The 25,730-nt window shown below is 39.9% G+C and overlaps 1 protein-coding gene across 4 annotated transcripts in view; it reads right to left on the bottom strand.

Moving 5' to 3' along the window:
* Obsc (Obscurin) overlaps window positions 1–25,730 on the bottom strand; it is a 242,466-nt gene that overhangs the window by 50,479 nt on the left and 166,257 nt on the right. For all 4 annotated transcript variants that reach the window (XM_064698377.1, XM_064698378.1, XM_064698380.1 and 1 more), the window contains 6 exons: window positions 18,732–18,898; window positions 18,562–18,676; window positions 18,257–18,496; window positions 11,008–11,376; window positions 10,688–10,944; window positions 10,423–10,634 (listed from right to left, as the gene is read on the bottom strand). In XM_064698377.1, coding sequence (XP_064554447.1) covers window positions 10,423–10,634; window positions 10,688–10,944; window positions 11,008–11,376; window positions 18,257–18,496; window positions 18,562–18,676; window positions 18,732–18,898 — 1,360 coding nt within the window. The remainder of the gene's footprint in view (window positions 1–10,422; window positions 10,635–10,687; window positions 10,945–11,007; window positions 11,377–18,256; window positions 18,497–18,561; window positions 18,677–18,731; window positions 18,899–25,730) is intronic.

Below are 25,730 nucleotides of genomic sequence, written 5' to 3'. Positions count from 1 at the left end.
GGTCGATGAAAACTTTTCCTCTGCAAACTCATGCAATTTTTTATGGGAGAGTCTCTGCTCCCCTTCATAACTTGAACATAGCACACATCTTTTTTATAAACCAGGAAAATAAAATCAAATGGCAGACGCTCTATCGCGACAACACGTAAATGCATTAGAGAACTCTCCAGATTCAAGTGATGCCACTATTAATAGTGAAGAACCTCTAACGATTTTAGACATCAAATACTAATTGCGCAGGCAGACTTCGCTTCAATAAAAACCCTTATAATTTTTAAATATAAGGCACATTGTCCGATTTTCAGACTACAAGTCTCTATTCCAAACGCTTTTTTATATAGTAAGCAGATGATGTGAACGCCAATTTCTGCGAACTCCCAATATTAGCTGCAATCCAACACAAATTGGTTAAACCATTTTATAAACCACATTTGGGCATACCAAATATCTTTTTTTTTCCAAAGATGAAGCATTTAGCATCAGAAATGACAGCAAAGTGTAGGATTTGCTCTATGGCAAAATACAACCGACACCCAATAGAACAGGTCTTAGGAAAAACTCCTATCCCAACTTATAACGGCGAAATTCTCCACATCAACGTTTTTTCCACGGACAAGAAGTATTTTCTGATGTGCATCGATCAATTTTCCAAGTTTGCGTGGTTCAGTATTGTGACAACGAAGGGTCACTCAACTCTACAACCATAGGATCCATGACAGAAATTGAACGTAGCATGAAAATCGATAGGCAGATACAAGAAACCATTGACATTATTCTTCTCTCAACAATAGAATACACTTAGTTACTGATTGAAATCATCATGTGACGGTGGCTACCTTAAAAAAATGGCTCAAAAGCCGAGTTGTTAGCACGTCTAAATTCAGTGCCAACAAATGAGCGCGGCAATGCTCCCAGAATGGACGAATCCGACGACGGGGAGTTGCCAAGAAGCAACTTAGCAGCCCAAGAAAATTTTATACATCAGAAGAAGAGATTTTCAAGGGCACGGTGTGTCTGAAAAACTTGCGCGCAGAAATATTGGCGGCGACGACAGCGATCATTTTTCGCGATTGAATTGCGCAGTTTGAGAATGTTGCTGCATTATACAAGCTGAATGATACGCAACGTCGCATGCATTGCCAATCTAAAAGGCAGTAATTGAATTGGATGCTCGCAGATCCAACAAGGATAACGAAACCGATTGCAGAACTTTTGGATGGCCTCATCGAAAGCATTCCGTCGGATAATTAGCGTATACAGGCAAAGCTCCACAATTTTGAAAACCCCCTCAATATGCTTCGGGCATTCGCTGGTGTGCTTCTGCTGGAGCAAAGCGGGACTGTCAAAACAGGCACACCGAAGATAGTCACGAATGTCATCAGGAATGGAGAATCGTGCTATTTCATCTGCAACTTTAAGGGGCACTGGGCAAAAGAATGTCTGAAGCCAAAAAGAGAACACGGCTTATGTTACGGTTGTGGTGCAACTATTCACCTGGTGGTCCAATGCCCAGAGAGGAAGTCAAGGGCTGGCAATGAAGGAGCTCACAATTATGTAAGACGTGTAAGAATATTTTTGATGATATCGCTGACCTCTCCATTGTTTCAGAATGCCTCATAGACTCGGGCAGACCTATATCATTTATCAAGCAAAGTTATGTTCCCAAAGGAGTAGAACACCATCCACTTACAAATAAATATTTCGGGCTAAATGAAAGCCAGCTAAATACATGTGGACAAGTTTAATGTTATTATATATTCTAAAAGAAACAATTAAAATTTATTTTCATTTAATAGTGGTGTCTGACGAGTCTACGAGGTGGGTGTGGTAATGGGGAGAGATTTCATGGAAAATTGACACTTAAATATTGACCTAAACGCCTTGAAGTTGATTTCAGTCGAGTGTTCTGAAGACAAAGTAAATGAGCAATCTATTCACGCGTATTTGTTGGAGAATAAATTAATTGGAAGTAGAGACTTAGCAGAAAAATTAACAAACACTAAATTGTTAGAAGATACATTTTTAGAAAATAAATTGTTAGCAACGATAAATTGTTAGGTGACGAATCGTTAACAGGGAAGTGTGTAGACGGTAGATAGTTTGATGAAAAATTGTTAGACAAATCGTTAGAGAAGAAGGAAGGAACCGAGGGGGACCCAGTTAGTACAGAGAGTTCAAATTTTAGGGATTTTGAAAACAAAATGTTACAAATAAATGTTTCAGATACGGAAAGTAGTGGAAAGGCTTACAACATTGGAGAGCAAGTAGGTTATGCATTAAGAAACAAATTTATACGGATGCTAGATGTGGCATACATAAAGGCAAAAAGGCCTGATAACCCTAAAATTAGGTACAAAATGAAGATTACAGTCGAAAAAGCGAAACCATTTAGTTTCTCGCCAAGACGGTTGTCGTACACAGAAAAAGATAAGTTACAATAAATGTTAGACGAATACCTTTAAGATGGCATCATTCAACCCAGTAGCTCCGAATATGCTTTTGCAATTTGTTTATTTTATGGTTTTAGTTAAGAAAAAAAATACTAAATTTGAGAATGTGTATTGACTTCAGAAGACTAAATAAAATCACGATTAAAGACTAATATCCGTTGCCTTTAATCGACGACTTGTTAGATAGGCTTGTATGTAAAAGCATATTTACTAAGCTTGATTTTAAAACCGGCTATTTTCACGTTTTTGTCGAGAAGGAATCTGTAAAATACACATCTTTCGTGACGCCTTTGCATTTTTGAGAATGCCCATGGGATTGAAAACGTCCTCTCAAGTATTAAAAAGATTTAATAATAGCATATATTTCGGGCATGATAAATGATAATTAAGAAACCATATGTATGGATGATATTAGGCTGGATAAATGCGATTTTATGCAAGACCATAAAAAATATTATGGGTTCCAAATCTCCAAAGACGATGAAAAAGGTTTGGATCACTAAAAAAATTTCCGACACCAGATAAAACTCAAGCAGTTCAAAGTTTTTTGGAACTCTGCTCGTATTTTAGAAGATTTATTAAGGATTTCTCAATAATCGCAAAACCTTTATATGATTTGTTGAGAAAAGACAAAACATTTCAGTTTGGGGAAAACGAGCTATCTAAAGGAAAGATTGTTGGAAGCACCTTTACTGTCGATTTGTGATCACAAAGATGACATTGAGTTGCATTGTGATGCAAGTGCTTTAGGATTTGAAGCAGTATTGATGCAGAAGAAACGAGTTGGCAGATTGCATCCGACATATTACTTTTCAAAGCGAAAAACTGAGACGGAAGCGAAATACCACAGCTTTGATCTGGAGACTTTAGCCATTATATATGCATTACGAAGATTCAGAATATGCTTGGAAGGAAGGCAGTTTAAAATCGTAACTGAGTGCAATTCACTGACATTGACTTTGAACAAGATTGACCTTAGTCCTATAATTGCAAGATATGCGTTAGAGCTACAAGAATTCGATTATTTGTAAATATATAGAGTAGATAAGCAAATGCAACACGTTGCATTGTCGAGATGTCATAACACGATTATGATAACGGAAGAAAATAGCTTGGAAACCAATTTAGTAATTTGTCAAACAAAAGACGAGAAAACAAAGGATATAAGAAACTTGTTAGGATTAGCTGAGCTTTAATTGTTTAGAATTAGAAACGGAGTAATATATAGAAAGATTAATGACAAAATATAGCTTTTCTATGTGCCAGAAGGGATGGAGGACCACGTATAAATATCATGACGAACTTGGGCACATTGGCAGGGACAAGATGTTAGACGCAATAGGAAAAACCTACTGCTTCCCGATCATTTTTTTTTTTTTTAACATAATTATTATTTATTTTATTTAAAATCTGCCCCTTTTTTGGGCAATAATTAAATGTTTTCTTTGACCTATGGCAGTTATGTATTGCGTGTATCTATGTGTCTGTTTTGTGTGTTTAGTGTAGGGGAAGCAGTGGAATTTGTGGAGTTAGACTCTTTGGGGGAGGTCAAGTGGGTGTTTCCTTTTGAGCCGTCTTGTTGTTGAGTTGATGTTTAAAAGGTTGGTGGCAAGATTATTTGGGTGGTTGCCTAGTCTGGCGATGTAGCGATCACTCAACTTGGCAATTACCTCTTTAACCCAAGGTATATTAAGCTGGCTGTGAATTGTGGTATTTTCATGGTAAATATGCGCGTTAGATAAAATTCGCAGAGCTTTATTTTGAAACCGCTGAATAATGTTCAGGTTGCTCTTGCTGGCGGTACCCCAAAGATGGATGCCGTAAGTCCATGTTGGCTTGATAATTGTTTTATAGATTATTAGCTTGACGCGAAGCTTCAATTTGGACTGTCTACCAATCAGCCAGTAATATTTTTTTAGCTTGTTTTCAGCCTGCTTTCTTTTGCGCACAATGTGTTCACGCCATGTCAGCCGTCTGTCGAGTGTGATGCCAAGATAATTGGGCGTTGTGCTTACCGGAATCTGTAATCCATCTAGGAAAACTTGAGGGCAGTTCCCTTTGCGCAGCGTAAAGGTTTCCCGATCATGAAAAGAAAAGTATTGACTCACATTGAAAACTGTTTAAAGTGCATAGCATTCTCACCTAAGAGAGGAAAAGGAGATGGGCTATTGCACAGCATACCAAAGGGCCACAAACCTTTTGACTTAGTCCATATAAATCATTACGGACCGGTTGACAACAGCAGAGCAAAGAAATATATACAAAGAAATATATCCAGTTGTAGATGGGTTCAAAAAATTTGTGAGATTATATACCACAAAGACAATAAACAGCAAGAAAGTGATTAAGACATTGAAGGGTTATTTTCGTTCTTACAGTAGGCCGAATTGCATAATATCTGATCGGGGAAGCTGTTTCACATCCGCCGTATTTGACGAATTTTTAGAAGAATCAAACGTGAAACATATCAAGATAGCAACGCGCTCGCCGCAAGCCAATGGGCAAGTAGAGCGAATTAATAGAAGTTTAGGACCAATGATTGCGATACTTACCGAACCTGAAAACGGACAGACCTGGGACATTATGATCGAAAAAGTAGAACACACTTTGAATAACACTCAGCATAAGCAGTAGCACCAAGCATTTTTCTAGCACAATGATATTTGGGTTAGCACAAAAAGGATAAATTATTGGCGAACTAAGTGAAAAATTAGAGGAAACAAAACCATTAGACGCAGCAGACGACCGAAATTTAGAAGATATTAGACAAAAACTGCAGCACAACCAATCAGTAGCGCAGGCGAGAAATGAAAACTTTTATAACAAAAAGCGGAAAGTTCCGAACAAATACAATGTTGGATATTTCGTTATGGTAGAAAACTTTGACAGCACTGCAGGAGTTTCTAGAAAGCTAATACATAAAAATAAGGGCCCATATATAAGGTGTTAAAAAATTATAGGCTCTAGCTCAAAGACATTGAGGGTTTTCAGTTATCTCGAAATCGTTATCAAGGCGTTTGGAGTGCTCAGAACATAAGACATTGAATACAAAATTGAATATGTGAAACACGAAATTGTTCAAGTAGTATAAAATAAGTAAACTCAAATGTTAGTTTAAGAAGCCAATGACGCATACCTGTAAACATATATATCATTCAAGCAAATACACAATTGTAATCTATATTTAAAAATATTTGGCTGAGATCGAGGACAATCTCATGGTCAGGATGGCCGAGTTGTAGCAGGCTGAGAGCAACACAACAGTAAAGCTGCACCTCCTATCGATAGCTAGCTGTTAAGCATTGTTCGATAACTAACAAAAGAGTGTTAGACAAATATAGAAGGTCTTGGAGTTAGTATTTAGCAGAGTAGCACATAAAGAGGACGTGATTGTGATTTGAAGAAATTTAGGATTTTTAAATTATAACGGCTCCTACAAACATAAGCAGAAGCAACAGAGAATACCCAGTAGGGGACAAAGTTTGCATAAAAACAAACAAACGACTAGGGAATGAGTTGACGCCGCTTTGTTCGGAAGAAGTTATAGAAGCCGATTTGGGCCCGACAGTTCCTATTAGGGGTAGATGCTGCCCTACCCTAGAAATCTAAGACTTCTTTGCCAAGGAAAACATATGACTGATCCTTACCACGGACATCACACATATAGAAACATTGCTGGCCACTTTAGGAGTTCATCACTGGTAGTATAAACATACTGGGTACTGCATCAAAATTAATAGCAGGAAGACCCGATTTTGATGATTGGTACTGGTACTCAGTAACTGATCAAATAGAAATACATACAAAAGTACAGGTTCAGTTTAACGAGATCAAGAAGACTTTCAACGCCATTAATAAAGCGGACAGTCTGGACACAGAACTCTTGTATGAACAATTTTTAGCGAAAAACAGGATAGCAATAACTTTGTCGCAAATAGCCCCGATCAGGTCTACCATTTTGGATGACATTGATGTTGAAGAAATAAATGATGAACGTCTTACCAATGTTAGCATATCAGACATTTTAGACGTAGCCAGCGGTAAAACATTTCAAAATGCCAATTTATTGTACTTCCTAATTATATTTCCCAAATTTATTTATAAAAAAGTTAAAGTTTACCCACTTCAGCACAATAGGAGGATTCTAGATTTTTAGGCCGGTAACACGGTCGCTGAGTATGGTGCTAGGGCCTTCGCTGTCAACGAATTAACTTATAATTGTGTTATCTTGTATGTTACCAATGTGTTGCAGGTTCTTCATGCTCAGTTCGTGGATGAAAGATATATTGAGACGTTTTAGATGTTTGGTAACAATAATTTGTTGGTTAGAGAAACCGAATGTTAGAATAGGATCCGGAGATTTTCTGGCCGTTCCCGTTACTATCCAAGGCGTTTATGGTTGCGTCATTGATAATAATCATTCCTTCGTCGACCTGGTTGAGTGTTGCATTGCGCGACAGTTTCGGATATCAGTTGTTGAGCGCAAGATGGTGTTTGCGATCTCCTGCAGAAGGTGGTGCCAACCGTCGTTCATTATCGCCTTCTCCTAGCGATTGTCCAAATACTACCCCTGTCGTGGAACCTGCCCCAGTCAGCGAAACTGCTTCAGCCCAGTTAACTTCTGGCCGAGAAGGTGGACCTACGCGAAATGTAGCCCAGATTGTTAAAAGCAATTATGGTGCATCTTTGCCGCCACCAACTCCTGTATTATCTTCAGACCCACCAGCTCCTACTTTGACTGTTGTTGCCCCTCGTAGGCAAATTTTTGAGTCTCGACTTTCGTCCGACACCACTTGTGAGTTATTGGATGCCTGTGTTGCTAGCAAATCTTCCACTAGCGTTTCAATTACTAAATTTAATTTCTCCACCCCTAGTGTTATAGCATCGTTCAAAATTAATGTTTCACATGATTTATTCCCAATCATTTGTGATCCTAAATCTTGGACTCCTCACATGATTGCTCACGAGTTTAAGCAAAAAAGCGAAACCCTGTCACCCTTCCGGTCCCCTCGATACAAGGTACCGTTACTGCCCCAAAAAACTAAATTCTCATTTCTAAGCTTAAAAATCGTTCTATGGCTAGCACTTCCTTTGATTCGGATATAATCGCATTTTCAGAAACATGGTTAAATTCAACCATATCCGATTTAGAATTTTTTTCGAACAATATTATTTTGCATAGAAATGATCGGCCGACTCGAGGTGGTTGGGTATGCCGTGAAAGCCACTCTCCAGTCAGAACCTTTCTGTTCTAGAACGCCTACTGACGCTGTGATTGTCTCCCATCACGTGATATATATATCACATGCTCCTGTGTTCCTCCCTACTGATATTCCAGTTTATCATACGTGCGTGATAATGACCTATTTATGGTGTTGGTTGATTTTAATTTGCCGAACATCTCTTGGTCATTATTCACTGCCGAAATTATTCAGTGCCAGGGTACACTCTACACACCGCCAACCACCCAGGCAACAGCCAACATGGAGGAGCAACAATACTGATCAGGTCGTCCTTGTCCCACCATCCACTTGAGTCGTTCTGCCACTAGCATATGCAGGCCGATGTTATCTGACTCGAATCCGGTTGATGCGACTTCAATCTCGCGTCAGTATACTACCCACCAGCCTTGAGAGAGTCAGAAGCGCACTTTCAAGCCCTCTTCGACCAGCTCGGGCCAAATTTCTTGGCAGGGGGAGACTAGAACGCCGAACGTCGCTGGTGGGGATGTGCCCCAGAGGGGCATTGAAACCGAAGGCATCGAGGTCATAGCCATTAGTGAGGCAACGTGCTGCATATAGAGCTACTGCAACACCAAGTGCGCTCGACTTCGGGCTCTACAAGGGATTCAGACAGGAACAGCTGAGAATAAGAAGCCTTCTGGACCTGACCTCGGATCATCTCCCACAAATGTTTGAGCTAGAAGAGACATCCAAGTGGGTCGTTGGCATCCGCAAAATGCCTTCGCCACGCTCAAACTTGGACGTCTACCAGACCTGCCGCGTCGACACCTTAGAGCTAAACGTCGCAATAAAAACGACAAGAGAACTGGAGAGCTATGTCGACCACATCACAGCGAAAATAACCAAAGACGCCAGACGTGCAGCCCCGCAAAGCCAGCCTCGCATATCCTTAGAAGCTCAATACGAAGTCCAGAAGCCAGGAGTCTCCTTGCCGACAAAAGGCGTCTGAGGAGGCTGTACACGAGCAATGGTAATCCCTCTGCCAAGGCGCAAATGGTCAGCGCATCCAACCGGCTCCGTCGCTGTTGGCTAGGACCCGAAAGGAAAACCTAGACTGTTTCCTTTAAACTGCTGGTCATGACGGCAACAGCACCTTCTCAGTATGGAAGCTCACCAGAAGCATTAAAAGGCAAACTATTTTTACCTTTCTGATCAGAGTCTCTGGCCTCTGGCTTCGATCGGACGAAGAGAAGGCCAATGCGTTTGCTGACCACCCACCCTTCCAACTCGCAAGTGTTGCACAGCGCCATAAAGTGGCGGAATTACTTGATGCGCCACTGCAGATGGTTCGGGACACAGTTGAAAGCGCTCGACCTGAAGAAACCCCTGGGTGGGACGAAATTTACAACAGAGCAGCCAAGGCACTCAAAGGCATCATGGCGCTCTCGATAATTTCAGCTCCATGCTCAGGTTTGGTCGCTTCCCGAAGCAATGGAAACGAGCGAAAATCATCTTGACCTGCCAAACCCGGTAAGCCGCTTACACAGCTGGAACCCAACCGCCCTATAAGCCTGCCGTTGCCGTTAAAGACCAAAGCTCGGGTGTCAAAGGCATTATAGCAGGTGTCCCACAAGGCAGCGTCCTCGGCCCGGTGCTGTACACGGCCGACCTCCCCACACAAGGATAAATCAGTGCAGCCATCAGCCCTGCGAGACTGCTGGTGGCAACGTACGCGATTGACACTGCCTTTCTGGCCTCGCACAAACCACTGGAAGCTGCAACAAATGCTGTGCAGGACTGGCTGCTGCCACTTTCAGGGGCTACGGTTCGATGGAGGGACCATTGGGGACATTTCAGCAACAAGAGCAAAATGCTTCCGATGGCTCTTAAAACCGCAAAGCAAGCTACATATTTCGACGAAGATGCTGCTTATCAAAACGATGGTGACGTCCATCGGGACATACGCTGTCCAAGTCTGGGGTGAAGCACATGCTTTCAATTGTTCACGCATACAAGTGTAGATTTCGCTGGGCCATTCGACAAAAAAAAAGTACATTGCTCGAGCCAGACTCATTACCGAGGGCTATGTAACCGTGTTTGTATGCTTCAGAACACGACCCGTACATATGAAGCCCCTTCGTATGACGACTGTAAAATTCTAAGCCACCTTCGCTTGATTTTTCTCTCGAAAAATATACTTCGATAACGGCAACATGATAGTTGCCAACTCTAGATCCTTAACCTTATATTTGTTCCCGTATACTAAGAGGGATGGGGCCTATGCCGTAAAGTATGCACTGCCCAAGGCTCATAGCGTCCAAGCGACAAGAGTAGCAACATACCCTTGTAGATAAAGATATGCTTAATAGACTGTATACTTGTAGTCATCAGACCAGTTTAGAATAAACCCTAAACGAGCCTAGCGAAATCGTGTGCAGAATGAAGTGCAGCTTGCGCTCCATGCTCCTTTAACATAGCATTAATTAAAATACATTAAGTTCCACCTTGCTTTTACCCCAGAACTCGCAACAACCTTTAACCAACCGAACTACTTGTCACTGCCTCACACTCCACAGCCATATCAAGAACTAAGTTTCAACCAAGAAAACCGAATTAAAATAGCAGCACAACCACAGAGAATAGCATCCGATACAATTGCAATATTTGTGTGCACATTTATGCAGAAATTCTTACGTTTAATTTTTAGCCTGGAAGGCGAAAACAGTTAAAAAAGATAAATTGAATCTTTAGGAGCAAGGAAATATATTTTTTGCCTAGAATGTAAATACCTTGGGCTAGTCTTGATTTCATCACCATCCTTAAGCCATTGGACTGTTGGTAAAGGACTGCCATCCAGCGAACATTCCAGGACAAGGGGCTCATCCTGTAGAACGTCTAATGCACTGTTAAGTTTTTTCGTAAAGTTTGGTGCAAGGGATTGCAAGCCCAGTTCAAATGATATTTTGGTTTCTCCCACTTCATTTTTAGCAACACATGTGTACTGTAATAAAAGTTGCACGTTTGGTAATGTCTTTATTAGGAAATTAGTCATACCGTTCCAGCAATATTTTCCTTGAATTTCGATATTCCAAATATACCCTCAACTTGATCGGGTGCTGTGTTTGTAGATTTTGCGCTGTAGGCCTTTTCCTGGGAAAGTTTATCAACAGTTTCAAAGTTAATAGGCTTGTCATCTTTAAACCATTCAATAGACGGTGTAGGAACTCCATGCACTACTACTTTTGTTGTAACAGGCTGTAAGTCATGAATTGTTTGGTTTTCTGGGGGAACTATAAAAGATGGCTTTTCAACTGAAATGAATTAAAAATTAATAAAATCTTATGTTTTAGAGTTTTTATTTATGTAAAACATACCAAGCACTTGCAGATTAAATTCGTTGTCAGCTCTTCCTTCTGAATTTACTGCTGCAATTGCATATTTTCCGTCGTCTTTTGGTGTAACTGACGGGAAAACAATTCTGTACTTATCTGCATCGACATCGGCGATGACCTCACAGCTCTCTTTGTTGCAAAGGTTTTCATTTCCCCTTGTCCACGAAACTTTTGGTTTCGGGTTGGCAAGCACTAATGCTTCAAAACAGACAGACTGGCCTGGCAAGCATTTATGGTTCTTCAAACCGGAAATTTCAGGTTTGGATAATACGTCTATATAGCCATTTGTGGTCAGTTCTCCATATTTGTTTTTTACTTTGAGCTCATAACGGCCTGAATCTTGAATGTCAGCTATTTTAATTAAAAAAATGTAAAATGTTAATCACAATAACTTATTAGATTTGATTTATTTATATAAAATATATTTTTATAATAATCTAGAAGGAAGTGCTAGACTAGGATAAACCATTTACCTAAAACCGAAATGCCGTAAAACACATTCGATGTTCCTATTATAAAAAGGTTTTCAAGAACAAACATATAGAAACACAAGCACCCTATGCAGCAGCTGTCCGCACACGTCGGGCTCGAGAGCCGATCGCTGGGTATGAAGCCGTATCTCGCTCAGCTCACAACGTCGTTGCGGCTGATGTAATATATGAATGTGAGTTTTAAATCCTTACAGCCCAAATACATATGTGTGTATGCGTGTGCAGAGTGTGCCTCGCTCTCACTCATTGCTTTGCGCGCTTTTGTGCATCTCTTTCTCCCTGCATAGCTTTTCAAAAAACCCCGAGATCTACAAACATATATATATTTATGTTGTGTGGATGTGCGCACAAGTAGATCACGGTGTTTGTCGCGCGAAATAGATTTTTTCTTCAATGGGCTGGTGCTGCTTCGGTTTTTCGGTAGACCTGCTGCAGCAAAAGGCACATACATTCAAATGCTCTATCATGTATTTCTATGTCCACTCAGTTATAATGAGAAGAATCTGATTTATTTTTATTGAACAAAAACCTTAATGGCCTGTACGAAATATTTATATTTTAATTTATTTGTTTACTGTGGGGACCTATTTTGCTTAATATAAAAAAAAATCGAAGTCGTATTTCTGCAAGGGTAATTAATTGTCGGCTTGTCAAAGTATTCCTAAAAAAAAGGCAAATATTGAAAATGTTCATTTTTTGCGCCTTGCTACTTGTGCACACGCTCATACAAATTTAATTTATGTAATATGATATCAACGAGAGCACTTAGAGTATGTCTTCTCTTCCAAGTGATCAGTTGTGTGAAATTATTATTTCAATACTTGTTGTTCGTAAGGGTACCTGAACGGTGGCACATGTGCATGAAAACTTTTTGGGCCGGCCAAGCACGCACACTTATACACTTTTTTTTATGGATGGAAGCATTTATGCGATTGGGTGCCTGCCTGTCGGATGCAAATTTGATAAGATTTGAAATTTTGGGATTTCTCAGTTTCGCGCGAGAAGGTGACTGAGACTGAGACTAGTAAGTCTTAGGTTGTGAACACTGGACAAGCCTATCTGATTATATGACCCCTGGGCTTGCGGGTGACAGTATTCTAGCATCTCAGTTAGCGGAGTGAAATTTGGCCGAAATGACTGCTAAGCTAATGCTGTTACCGACCCGTCCCGTTAAAACATGGCAAATCTTCAAGCACGCTCCTCGGCCCGTCGCAATTAAGTTGGCAATATAGGGTCAGAGATAATATTCTGACCCCATGAATGCGGTTGCATTGGTCGCATGGCCTCACTGCTTGAAAATACAGCCATGAGATCATAGCGCGACTGTACAACGATCAAGGATAACGGCTCAGGAGTTGGGACCCAACAACATGATTAATACCCAAATCCCAAACACGAAGGAGAGCTGTAATGCTTTTGCAAAGAGCATACCAATAGCCGTCCCCGCAGAGATGACCTCCGGGACCAAACGACGGCACCTCAGAGTAGCTCAGCACTCCGAAAACTCAGGCACGAGGTTCCAAAGCTGGTAGAAATGCTCGAAGATGGCAAACGATGCTTCAGCCACCAGCCCATTGGAGACTCAATAGAGAGTATCAGAGTGGGGTACGAGCTGGTGGCGATACAGCTACATGACGACGGAGCTTAGGTGGTTATTAGGACGCATCAGTCCTCACAAACCACGCCTCTGTTCAGTACGACGGTGGATGTCAAGCGGAAGCAAGCCGCAGCACGAACGGCCCAAACAAAGCGATTCCGAGGACCAGTAGGTAGTCAGGCTATAGTCTCGATTGCGCAGGAGCCACCGAGTCCCAAAGGAGAGTACGACAATTGGAAAGAGGTCACCCGCAAAACAAAGAGAAAACACCTGCAAAAAGAGCAAGGGATTGCTTAAGGTAAATACGCGATCGGCAAAAGGCGAAGCGAGCTACTCGGAACTCTGAGCGGACGAGGAGCTCAGTGAACTCGTAAAAGCGGTAGCAAAAATAAGGAGGACTCAAAAAGGAGAGCTGAGGCACTGAGAGGTCAGATGCAACTACTGGTTGTATCCCCAGAAAATATTAGCCTGCGGAAGGCGTATGGTCAAGCCCAAATGGCCACGATAAGGTTACCAACGGAAATCGCGAAAAAAGCCCTATCAGTAGGTACACTTCCTGTCAATCTCGGGTAAAACGAAATTCTAAATAAAGCTAGTCGTGAAATCAGGATTCTACCAAATTGAACTCGAGGAAAGGGATAGAGAAAAGTTCCCTCTCTGGGAAGCTACAACAACTACACCGCTATAACTAAACTCCTAACCATTGTTCATGAAAGGTGTCAATGAAAAAGTAAGTGCGAACCAATCAAAGAAAGTGCAAATCGAACTCACAGCTAAACATCTAGAAACTTAAAAAACATTAAAAATGTGATGCTGCGACTTTGGCAATTGTTTGGTCTCTAAAGAGCCGGATTTCCCCTTAGTGATTCAGAGATGTGAATACATCTCCCGATTATCAACGCTTGACATTTGCACAGTATATTGCCAACTTGGTTTACAAGTCGAATGAGACCACAGACAAGCAGGTTAACTTTTTCAGAACAATATTATAACTGAAAAAGTAGATCTCACCCGTCGACCAAATACTCGTGCTTTTCAGAGCAAAGCTTTTGCAAACATTAGAGGAGGCTGTGAACCCCAATCCTTGCCTTCTATTTCTTTCTAAATTTGAGTTGATTAGCGTAGAAATTTTTGCAAGCTCTATAGTGTAATCTGTGAGAAAATATGACTAGAATAAAAAAGAACAAATGCTGGTCTAAACGCCAGTTCTCATGTCGAAGTATTTTTAACATATTTTCCACAAATCAAAAATACCTTTTGACGAGTGTCGATACATTTTTTAAGTCTGGCGTGGTTCAATCAATCAAAATTCCGATACTGCACCTTGAAATAATACAAAGCCCATTTACTGCGACAATGAAAGGACGTTTAATTCAGCGACAATAAAAACCATCCTATATAACAATATAAGTTTTCCAATTTCAAATGCAAGGAAGGTTCATTATAGGCACGCCCGCAGCAAAATATACTGGCGAAAACTTTAATGGCAATAGCAGGGACGCTCGGCTCTTAGTAATGTTAGATGATATCGTTGTTAAGGAGTTGACCTATAAACACCCCACAAATGTTGGAGTGACAGAAACATTAGCAATAGCTAGTATTAGGGCCTTCCAAAATAATGACATTTTAAAATTTTTGATTAAATATCATAAGCCATAATCATTGCCTCTAAGAAAATAATCGCTTATTTTTATTTTTGATTTTAAGATAACAGTATAGTTGCCGAGTGTGGTACAAATACGTTCGCCGTCAGTAGATGTGATGTGGTGGTGAGCACTACCTTCTGCAAAAGGCTACGAAATCCTACCTGTGCCCAACAAGTCGTACCACTATTGTATGACGGTATAATTATTATTAATTTGACATTGTAAACATCACGGACATTGCTGGCACGCAAACTAGCAACCTTTGATGACACTATCTTAACTAACAAAACTCTGTATGTATAGTATCCGCCGTCACCCAGATTAATATAACTGAACATCGGGAGCATCTTAGTTTGCCCTTTCTCCACGAGCTCAGTCTGACGTATCTGAGTATATTTGTGCACATTGGAATATTAAGCAAAAGTATCACCTTGGCCCTAATCCTCATGGTACTTATTCGTATCAGACTAAATTGATGACAGATCTACAAGCGCTCATAGAAAGAGTAGTTAACACCAGGCAATCCGACTTGCGACACTTGCCGGAAGATGAGGCTGACTCTATACGGACCTCGTGCAGTGTGCTAAGCGGTGCGGTGACTAAGCGGCCACTGAAGAACAGCACTTAGCATACGTTAGCGTACTGCGAATGCTGCTGCCACAGCTCCACAGCTTTATAATTATTTAATTGTTGATTGAAACGGATCGAGTAATAATTAATAGTTTCGTTTATTTTATATAAAAACTTAACGCAAGAAGCCTGTAGGTATATTCAAATGAATGAATACGCAAGGAGTGTGTAGAATATAACATAAAGTTGATTAGCAATTAGAAGCTAGCAAGAATACTTTTTATACCATCCGTTGTTGCAAACGTGCTTATATGGTCAGCTGTCCAACACTGTAGCAAGAATGCAACTAAATCTCAGAGGAGAAGAGCAAAAGCTCCTTGGTGAAGTTGCAATAGCTCGTGGTGGAAATGGGCAGTCTACGCGGGCACGCTACTGAGCCAATGAATAGCTTAGTGAGTAAACGCAGCGATAGACACGTCTTGTCAAAGAAAGAAATTTACAGTAAGTGCTAGCGGAGTGGTTCAGAGAGTGCAGCAGGACACGTGAAGAGCGAAACTTTGTAGTTGGTTAGTGTTTAATGATAATGATACATTAAAACCGACCCAATCTTTTACTACCTTTTTCTAGCCTGTTCTAACTACGACTATTGCGGTAAGCCAATATTCGAAACTTTATAGCTGTGTTGTGAGCTAATTGTAGCAGACAATACTAGCCAAGTTGACCGAGGTATATCTCACTGTCCGAGAGAACAATCCCGGCATTAGTAGTTGTGAGTATACAAATAGTTAGAACATCAAGGGATACCCTGAGATGATATAGATATAGAGTTTTAATCATTTCCCAACAAACTAAAAAACACCTTGAAGGTGCTGCATCAAATCAGACTGGAATCCCTATCCCGTATAGTAGCTTCCTTACCCACTTCTGAAAGAAACCAAAAAATATAATTTATAAATATTGAAAAATGGGGTACCATATGTATCAAGAAAAGTAGTATACGATTCAATTTAGCTGTTTCTAATTACAGCTGTTTATGTATCTGGCTCGATTACTGTTCGAAGACTTCTTTGGAACGGGAGTTTCGACAAAAGAAGTAGGTTATTTAAGAGAGCGAGCAACAGGGCAAGATATGATAAACCAGTATAAGAAAATTGTACCAGTATAAAAAAATTGTTCCTTACTTTCCACTTCAGATGCTAGTACTTTCCTGGGCATTGTTCAACGATGGTAGAAGAAATTAATGATGCTAATGATGCTGACTCTCTCAATTTTTGGCACTTATTTGAAGAAGTTGAGGATAATTTTAATTTGCATCAAATAAACTTAGACAAAATTATCTAAACTTGCTAAAAATTTTAAATTCGATTGTAATTTTAATTATTACCAATCCAAATTTAAATTTAGACATGGCGAATAAAGACCTAGGATCTACAGAGTTAGAATTTAGATTAGAAATATTGGCCACACATATAGACACACTGTTAAAATTATGATGATTATCGTAGCGAAATAGGAGAATACTTCATAACAACAAAAGCTCGTTTAAAGTCCATTATATAGACTTTAAGTACTGCAATGTTCCGTAGCTAGTGTAAGAAACGATTAGGTAAACCCAAAACGCTTAGCAAGTTCTGGATAGATCTGTGGATCTTGAAGCCCATTTTGGTCATATTTCATGACCAAATCCAAGAAGACTATTCCTCGACTTGGAATATGCGCTACACATCATCCCGTGGAACTTTGTTATCCGAAAAGAACTCTTATGCGATTGCCGATCGAACGGACGGTTTTTGGTCCGATTATAAAACCACGTCTTTTTGGAATCGGTCACATCCATAGTTTTTGGCAACATCCAGAGTGGAAGGAGAACGTTGAATATCGTCTTGTACCCACAAAGGAAAACCCTGCAGATATTGTTTCGAGAAGCTGCGTTGCTGAGTTAATTGCGTCGTTTTGGTTCTATTGGGCCTTGATTGTAAAGGAACCAATAGAATCTAGGCTGTTCAACCAGCATCTGATGAGAGATAAGAGTCGTACCTTAAGAGCATGCAAAAAAAACTGATGGAAAAGCAGCAATGGTAATCCGAACAGATTTTCTGGAAACCATCGATAGTTTTTCATCGCATGTCGGGCTGCTGGGGGACGACTCCCAAATGCTCCTCTTTCGTACGATGCCTCTGCTTCTAACTAAAAGCTCGCAACATAGATAAATGCATAGATACTTAGTTGGGAGTTCCCGACTAGGGTATTCTCAGAACCATCTTGGAGATATTTATAAAATGAAACATTTATTTAAACTTTACTCGAAGCTACTTGTCAAATTTGGTGACTCTAGCTCTTGAAACCCAATAGATTTGCTCGAAAAACAGGATTTCGATATAGATTTTCCATTGTCCAATGCTATTGCAAGCGGCTTGCTAGCTTAGGATGGTGCTTGGTGCTTTGGTGCTCATTAAAGACAAACTTATTCTTTCAAAATATTGCGTGCCATATATCACCCACGTTTAACGTGCCCTTCTCCTCAATGAGAGGAGTGAGCTTAGAAAATCATGTAAGCCCCGCTTTTGGAAAAGTTGTGCATACCCGAACTGGAGTGATTTGACGGCTTAACAACACAGAAACAATCGTCGGAGCCATTACGAAGAAATGTCTATTAATAAATATTTTATTAGAAATTGGCAATTTTGATGACGATCTTGGTTATGTTGGGAAAAAAAAAAATATCAGTCAAGAAGTTGATTATAGACCGATTACACCTGCATATAGTGGTCCAATTTCGACATATTAATAGACAAAGTAGGAGGAGTAAGTTTAACGACAGCTTTAAAACGTAGAAATAAACAGACGCCCATTCTATATCCGTTTATATATACATATACACATTTCTTAAAAAATTATGTAACAAGGGTACAAAATACAAATCCTACCTCCCAATATATTGATTGTGCACGTATATTGTGCAAGTCCGTTTCCTAAGTCTTTTGGTTCAATCTTCAATATATGTTTATCATCTTCATGAACCTTCACTCCATCCTTGAACAAAGTTATTTCGGGTAATGGATCTGCTGTAAGTATCACACTTTCATTAACGTTGTCTCCCTTCTTTATTTTGATATCTCGTAGCCCGCTGCTTGAAATCTGTTTGGGTTTCCTGTACTCTGCTGCACCTATGTATACAATTAAAATTTTTCATTAAATAAAATTTTTTTCTTTGTAAATAATAAATATATACTTGACAGCGATAGTACTCCTTGGTGGCTTTTTTCCCCGCATTTATTTTTTATTACTACTTTGTATTCACCGGCATCCTCAAGATCCAATGACTTTACTTCCAATTTATAACGATCCTTAAAAACATAATTATTAAAAATTGATATGTACACAATCCCTATTTATACAAACCCCATCAACACCTATATCAAAATGACCGTTAGAAGTTAGAGGCTTTCCATCGTGATACCACACTGCCTCCGGTTTAGGTATACCCTTGGCGATGACTTCATATTTAAGGGGAAGGCTTTCAAAACTGTGTATTTGAAAAACATCAATGTGAACAATTTCGGGTACGGCTAAAAATATATATAAAAAAAATCGTTATTATTAATTTTACTATAATAAGTATATAATATTGTTATAAACTATCAACCTAACATTTCAAAGCACTGGCCAAGACTATTCTTAATTCATACAGAACTTCGGCACGACATTGAAGAATTATAGTTCAAGGTTTAGAATTTATGTGAGAATATACGAGCGCTCAATTGGCGAGAGCCATTGATAAAAATCGAGATCGAAATACAGTTGTTTGAGCATGTATTTAGTTTCAAGAGCTATAGTCAATAAATTAGTCACGAATATTTAATTTTTCGATAATCCCGCAAAATCAAATAAATTAAAATTCCAATCGGACAACCATAAATTTATGAGACAATATTAAGGTTAATTTTTGTTTGCAAATATACAAATATGTATAATAAAATATACTGAAGAAAATTTCATTAAGATCAGTTACGAAGAGCAAAAGCTTTTAAAGAAAATGTTGTCAATCCACTTAGTAGCGCAAAACAAAAGAACTTCTGCATATGTGTGCACAGAAACATTAATATGCGTGGGCCTTTTTTTAATTCTGTATCCCTTTTTTTTATAGCACTTTATCCAATAAAAAAAAACTTGAGCATCTGGTTTGTAGAAGGCATTTAAGGTTTATCGTTTATAAAAGAGTCCAGGTGTTTTCTGAAATTAATTAGTTAACTTCTTATTATTAAAGGTCTTATGAAATAAATATACATAAGATTCTTATCTTGTTGCCCGACTAGAGGAAGCTATACATGTGAATCATATTTATAAATGTGTTTGCCTTTTTCTGCCATTTCAGAAACCAACTCTGGCTAGCGAGAAATGCATTGCTCGGCTTTTGCGCACAGCCACTCATCAATGCATGTTGATCTTATGTTTTTTAGTTGGATTAGAATGCTGTGTAGTGAACACGAGGTACATGAATCAATGAGTAAGATACAATCTGCACATGCATGCATACATACATCTTAAGTGTTATTGGAATTCAAAAACAAACATATATATATTTAGAAAGAAATTTAGCCGTTGAGGCTTTTAACAGTGAACGAAACGGCTTGGCATTGATCACTCGGTTCGTAATGCTCAGCGTTAGGGTCTCAGTGATCTTACTCTCACAAGTCAAGTAAAGGGAAGAAGATACGCTGACCGGGCGACTTACAAAAAACTGACAAACACGATTTTGCCGATTTGATGACTCTATTTATTGTATGCTTATATAATCAAGATCGGACAACTATATTATGCAACTCTATAGAAAGAAGCGGTCGCATTCGTTTATTTACCCTTGTAGAGGGTATCTTTAACTCATAAAAGAAGATATCTTTGAACCATTTAGTGTCTATATTCTTAATCAGCATCAATAGCCGAACTAAAGCCAGATCAAGTCCATCCGATTTTTTTTTGCAAAATAGTCTCTTAGCTTTTAAGTTATCGTCTTGATACTTTGCATTGGTCAGCCTTTCCATTGCACACAGTACATATGTTAGATTGCAATATCATATACATAGCTGCTTTTTTTACGTGAATCCCGATCCTGCACAAATAACCGGCGGGCGCAGTTGTGTAACGTACGACATGAGTCGCGAAGAATACGGATCGTCAAACTAATTGATGAAATCCAATAAAATTTTGGCGAATATTCTGAGATCCAGTTGAGAAGACTGGCTCGGAAGCCGAGAAGACATAAATTGTAAAGCAGTTAGGAGTTATTAATGAAAGTAAGAGCGTCACTAAAATCAGTATAGATGACGTCAGTCTGCAGTCATTTATTAAAATCACCAATTACTAGGAAAGTCAACTTATGTAAATATGTTAGTGCACGAACCCACGTTGGGATGCTGAACGAATAGAGCTGCATAAATGTTATAGCTAAGTTGTTACGATTCTGACAGAATCTTTAGAAATAGCGGACAATTTTGAAATATTTTTATAGTTTTTGGCATCAGATTAACTTTCTTTCTTACGGACAGGAATTATAAACGATTCTTTCAATACGGTCGGAAGAGATGAAGTCTTAATTAATTCTTGGCCATGGAGGACAAAGAATATGTGGTGGCAGTGTTCTTGGATATTCAGCAAGTTTTCGATAGAGTATGGCACCCTGGACTTCTCAGCAAATTAAAGAGCCTCTTAACGCCACAATTGTTTCAGTAAGTGAATAGTGTCTTGAAGGATAACACATTTGTGTAGTCTTCGATGGTGAAAAGTCGACAAATCGACCCATATGCACCGGAGTCCCACAAGGCAGCGTCCTCGGTCCCACTCTCTACGCAATAAACACATTCTACAATTAGGACACTTTCCAAAGATCTGGAGGTCTGAAGCAGCTCTCAGACGTAGACGCGTACAGACCAAACAGTTTCCTCCCTGCCCTTGCGAAGATGCTGGAAAGGGTTATTCTCAACCGAATCTTGCAGCTCACAAGCATGACACAGGCGATTTCAAAGTGGCAGTTTGGCTTTCGAAAACATCACGGATCCCCGGAGCAGCTAAACCGAGTAGTCAATTTTGCACTGGAAGCCATGGAGGACAAAGAATATGTGTTGGCAGTGTTCTTTAGATCCTCTTAACGCTACCATTGTTTCAGTTAGTGAGTAGCTTCTGGAAGGATAGAACATTTTGTGTAGTCGTCGATGGTGAAAAGTCGACAATTCGACCTATATGCGCCGAAGTCCCACACATTGTTCACAGCTGACATTCCAACAACCAGCTCGGTTACAGCAGGGGACAGGGTGGATGTCCTTATTGCCACGTAAGCAGATGACACCTCTGTGCTGACCTTAATGTGCACCGCCACAGAGGCGCTACAAGAATACCTGGGTAGCCTTGAAACATGGGCCTTAGAATGGAATATCCGCATCAATAGTAGGAAATGTGCAAATGTCACATTTGCAACTAGGAGAGAGTCCTGTCCAGGGGTAATATTGCTCGGCTTTAAAAACATGAGTCCGCACCCAAATACCTCGGAGTCATTTTGGACAGAAATGCTCACGTTTAGCAGGCATGTCACGATGGTTCAACAAACACTTTTGTCTAAAGCTACAAAGATGACATGGCTACTTTCTGCTAAAAACAAGCTTTCGCTTAGAAACAAAGTAAGTTACAAATCAATAATGACTCCTATATGGAACATGCACCGCAAATGTACGGGATTTCCGCAAAATCCTACCTCAACAAAATAAGTGTAGCGCAGAGCAAAATTCTTAGAAGGATAAGTAATGCTCCATGGTATGTGCATACTAGGGACATCGATAGAGACCTAAGGGTTCCCAAAGTAGAGACGTAATCCGTCAGCAAGCCAAAAGATACTTTGAGCTCCTTCGCTCCCAACCCAACCCACTAGCAAGGCGCCTAACTTCTCCTGGAAGAACAAGAATAAGGTGCCCCTTTACTAGAGTCTGTCTCTCTAGGGCCAAAAAGAGAAGACTTAAACGGTGGATCTACCTAACAGGGTCCTATAAGACGTATATCTTTGATAAAATATATGTATATATAACATGCACACAAACTCTGGAAACATCACAAACGGTTCCTTATATCTTCCACCTAAGGAACCATGGACTAAGGCGAACTTTGAATATATCTTGATTACTTTGGACAGTAAATTCATTGCATTGTCCTCGAGGAAAACGCTTACAGGAAGCCATGGCCAGCTTCTCATACCAAGTCCCGGCCACAGGCAACCCAACATTTTATTCGTATAACACCTAGCTCACCCCGTCTGCGCTGGACATTTTCATAACAAACGGGATTGCTTGGGGTAGGCTCACAGTTAATCGCTATATGAACTCCCCTCGGATCACTGGCCCATACTGGCAATGATGCATCACACTCCTCAATTCAAGTCTCGTAGGCAAAGACTCCTCCCACCTGGATCCTCTGTTGAAACGTTTAGAGCTGACCTGGACAGAAGAATAAATCTCAACATGGAGTTAAGCGTTCCGGAGGACATTGAGTACGCAATCTCCGTGTTCATGGAAAATATAAGGCAAGCAGCAATTTGCGCTTCACCTAAGATGCTGCAAAAACCGAATCATCTGCTTTGCTTAAAGAGGAGAGTCAGAAGGGATATGCCAGAACGTGTAATGAACGTGTTTATCGAATCTATGAAAGGCTTGCCAACCGTCTACAAATGGTCCTAAATAGTTACAAGCAGTCTCAAATTGATCGACTTCTGGACGACGCAGGAACAGATGCATCCACAAACTATTGGATCTGGAAACTGACAATCCGCTTTAAGAGACAAAGGCTCCAATCAAGGATCCATCAGGTGGCTGGTGCTATACGAGCCAGCAGAAAGCCGAAACCTTCGCAAATAGTTTGGAGAGCGGGTTAATGCAAATTAACCTCACATCCGAATGCAGAAAAAAAAGGTCAAGGAATCGCTGGAAAACCCATTCCAAATGTCTCTGCCATCTAACCCAGTTACTCTGCCGGAGGTTAAAAGGTTAAAAGGTTAAAAAACCCCAAGCGAGGACCTGTTGGACAAAAGGACTATAAAACTTCTTTCTACTAGAGCGCTGCTCTTCATAGTTCATTTGTTCAACAGCATTCTACAATTACGACACTTTCCAAAGATCTGGAAGTCTGCACTGATCACGATGATCCCTAAGCCAGAGAAGCAGCTCACAGACGTAAACGCATACAGACCAAGCAGTCTCCTCCCTGCCTTGCGAAGATGCTGTAAGGGGTTATTCTCAACCGGATCTTGCAGCTCACAACCATGACACAGGCGATTCCAAAGTGGCAGTTTGGCTTTCGAAAACATCACGGATCCCCGGAGCAACTAAACCGAGGGGTCAATTTTGCACTGGAAGCCATGGAGGACAAAGAATATGTGTTGGCAGTGTTCTTTAGATCCTCTTAACGCTACTATTGTTTCAGTTAGTGAGTAGCTTCTGGAAGGATAGAACATTTTGTGTAGTCGTCGACGGTGACAAGTCGACAATTCGACCCATATGCGCCGGAGTCCCACAAGGCAGCGTCCTCGGTTTCACTTTCTACACATTATACACAGCTGACATGCCAACAACCAGCTCTGCAGATGACACTGCTGTGCTGACCTCTAATAGGCACCGCCACAGAAGCGTTACAAGAATACCTGGGTAGCCTTGAAACATGGGCCTTAGAATGGAATATCCGCATCAATAGTAGGAAATGTGCAAATGTCACATTTGCTACTAGGAGAGAGACCTGTCCAGGGGTAATATTGCTCGGCTTTAAAAGCATGAACCCGCACACAAATACCTCGGAGTCATTTTGGACAGAGATGCTTACGTTCAGCAGACATGTCACGATGGCTCAACAAATACTTTTGTCTAAAGCTACAAAGATGACATGGCTACTTTCTAAAACAACAAGCTTTCTCTTACAAATCAATACTGACTTCTATAAGGAAATATGCACCGCAAATGTACGGGATTGCCGCAAAATCCTACCTCAACAAAATAGTTTTTAAACAAGTTTCTTGTCCATTATTTCCATTATAATGATTATTATTCCATAGGATTAAAGAAGGGCATAGAAACTTTTTCTAAATGTGATTTCGCTAGGTGCAATGGTAACTCGTTATATCTACACCATTCAGACACGTTGTATAAGTGGTTTTGAAAAACCAGTACATCGTGCTGAGACGAAATGCGTTTAATATTAAAAGGTCATCGGCAAATAATTGATAATTGGACGAACGGAAGCAACACCCTATGTCAATAATAAACATTTTAAATAGAAGTGGACCAAGACAACTCCCTTGACGTACCCCCGAAGATGCGACATAAGGTGCGGAAAAAATATTGTTTATGTGTACGCAAACAATCAGACGGATAGAAAGTTAACCAGCTTAATAAAGAAGAATGAAAACTCAGACTTGACAATTTCTTAACAAAAACGCAGTGGCTTATCGAAAACTTTAGAAAAGTCAGTATACACTTCATCAACTTGACAATTACGCTCAAAGCTTTGGTATCAAAAATTGGAAACATCGCTTAATTAGTTACAGTAGATCTTCCCGGCGGGAAGAATTGCTGTCTAGGATCCATAGATGGTTTGATTATATAGGAGATATATTTGACGACAAATACGCTGAAATAATTTTTAAGAAATACATTTATCATATACTGGTTAAAGAGAAAGTTGTTTTAAAATTCAAACTCTCGCTTATGTAGAGAATATCTTTATCAGTCAAAAGGTCTGCGATATTTACCAAATTTGTTATAAAATTTGTTGAGCAAAATTTTTCACTTTTTCACAACCTTTTCTGTGGGACATAATCATGCAGAAAATGGTGAAGAACTGAAATAAAGTTTTCAAGGCAGTAGTCTAAATGGCTATCCGATAAGATCCTCTGTCAATTAAGAGTAGAAAAACAGTTATTGATAAACTTGCAGAAAGTAAAAAAAGTCGTAAATATTTTATGACTGCTTAAGACTTTGGTGAAGGCTGCTTATGTTGCCCACATGTGCTTTACAGACCGAAAGGGGCTTAACAGCCCTTATATATACATATACAAATATATGATAAAGATATACATATATATGATAAACATATACAAATAGTGTCAGTACCGCCGACCACAAGCACGGCCAACTGGTCCAGAGTAGAGTCATCATTACTTAGCCGTAGCGATCCACATCGCAATGTGTGTCGCACAGCCTCTGTCTTTACGAAAGACATGAAAGAGTCTGGTGTCGAAACATTTCGCGTCATAGAAATCCGAGTTGAGCCATGTCTCAACTAGTATTATGAAATTAAAATCACATTGGGAAGTTGCCACGTGAAGCACTTGCGGTTTGTTCCGCGTTCCATACATTTTCTGATAGTATATCT

The sequence above is a fragment of the Drosophila montana genome, unplaced genomic scaffold, assembly GCF_035044405.1.
Source record: "Drosophila montana isolate Dmon_TW-CO22-7 unplaced genomic scaffold, ASM3504440v1 contig_599_1, whole genome shotgun sequence".
Taxonomy (NCBI): Eukaryota; Metazoa; Arthropoda; class Insecta; order Diptera; family Drosophilidae; genus Drosophila; species Drosophila montana.
Note: the sequence above shows the minus strand (reverse complement) of the source record. Positions and strands in the feature narration are given on the sequence as shown.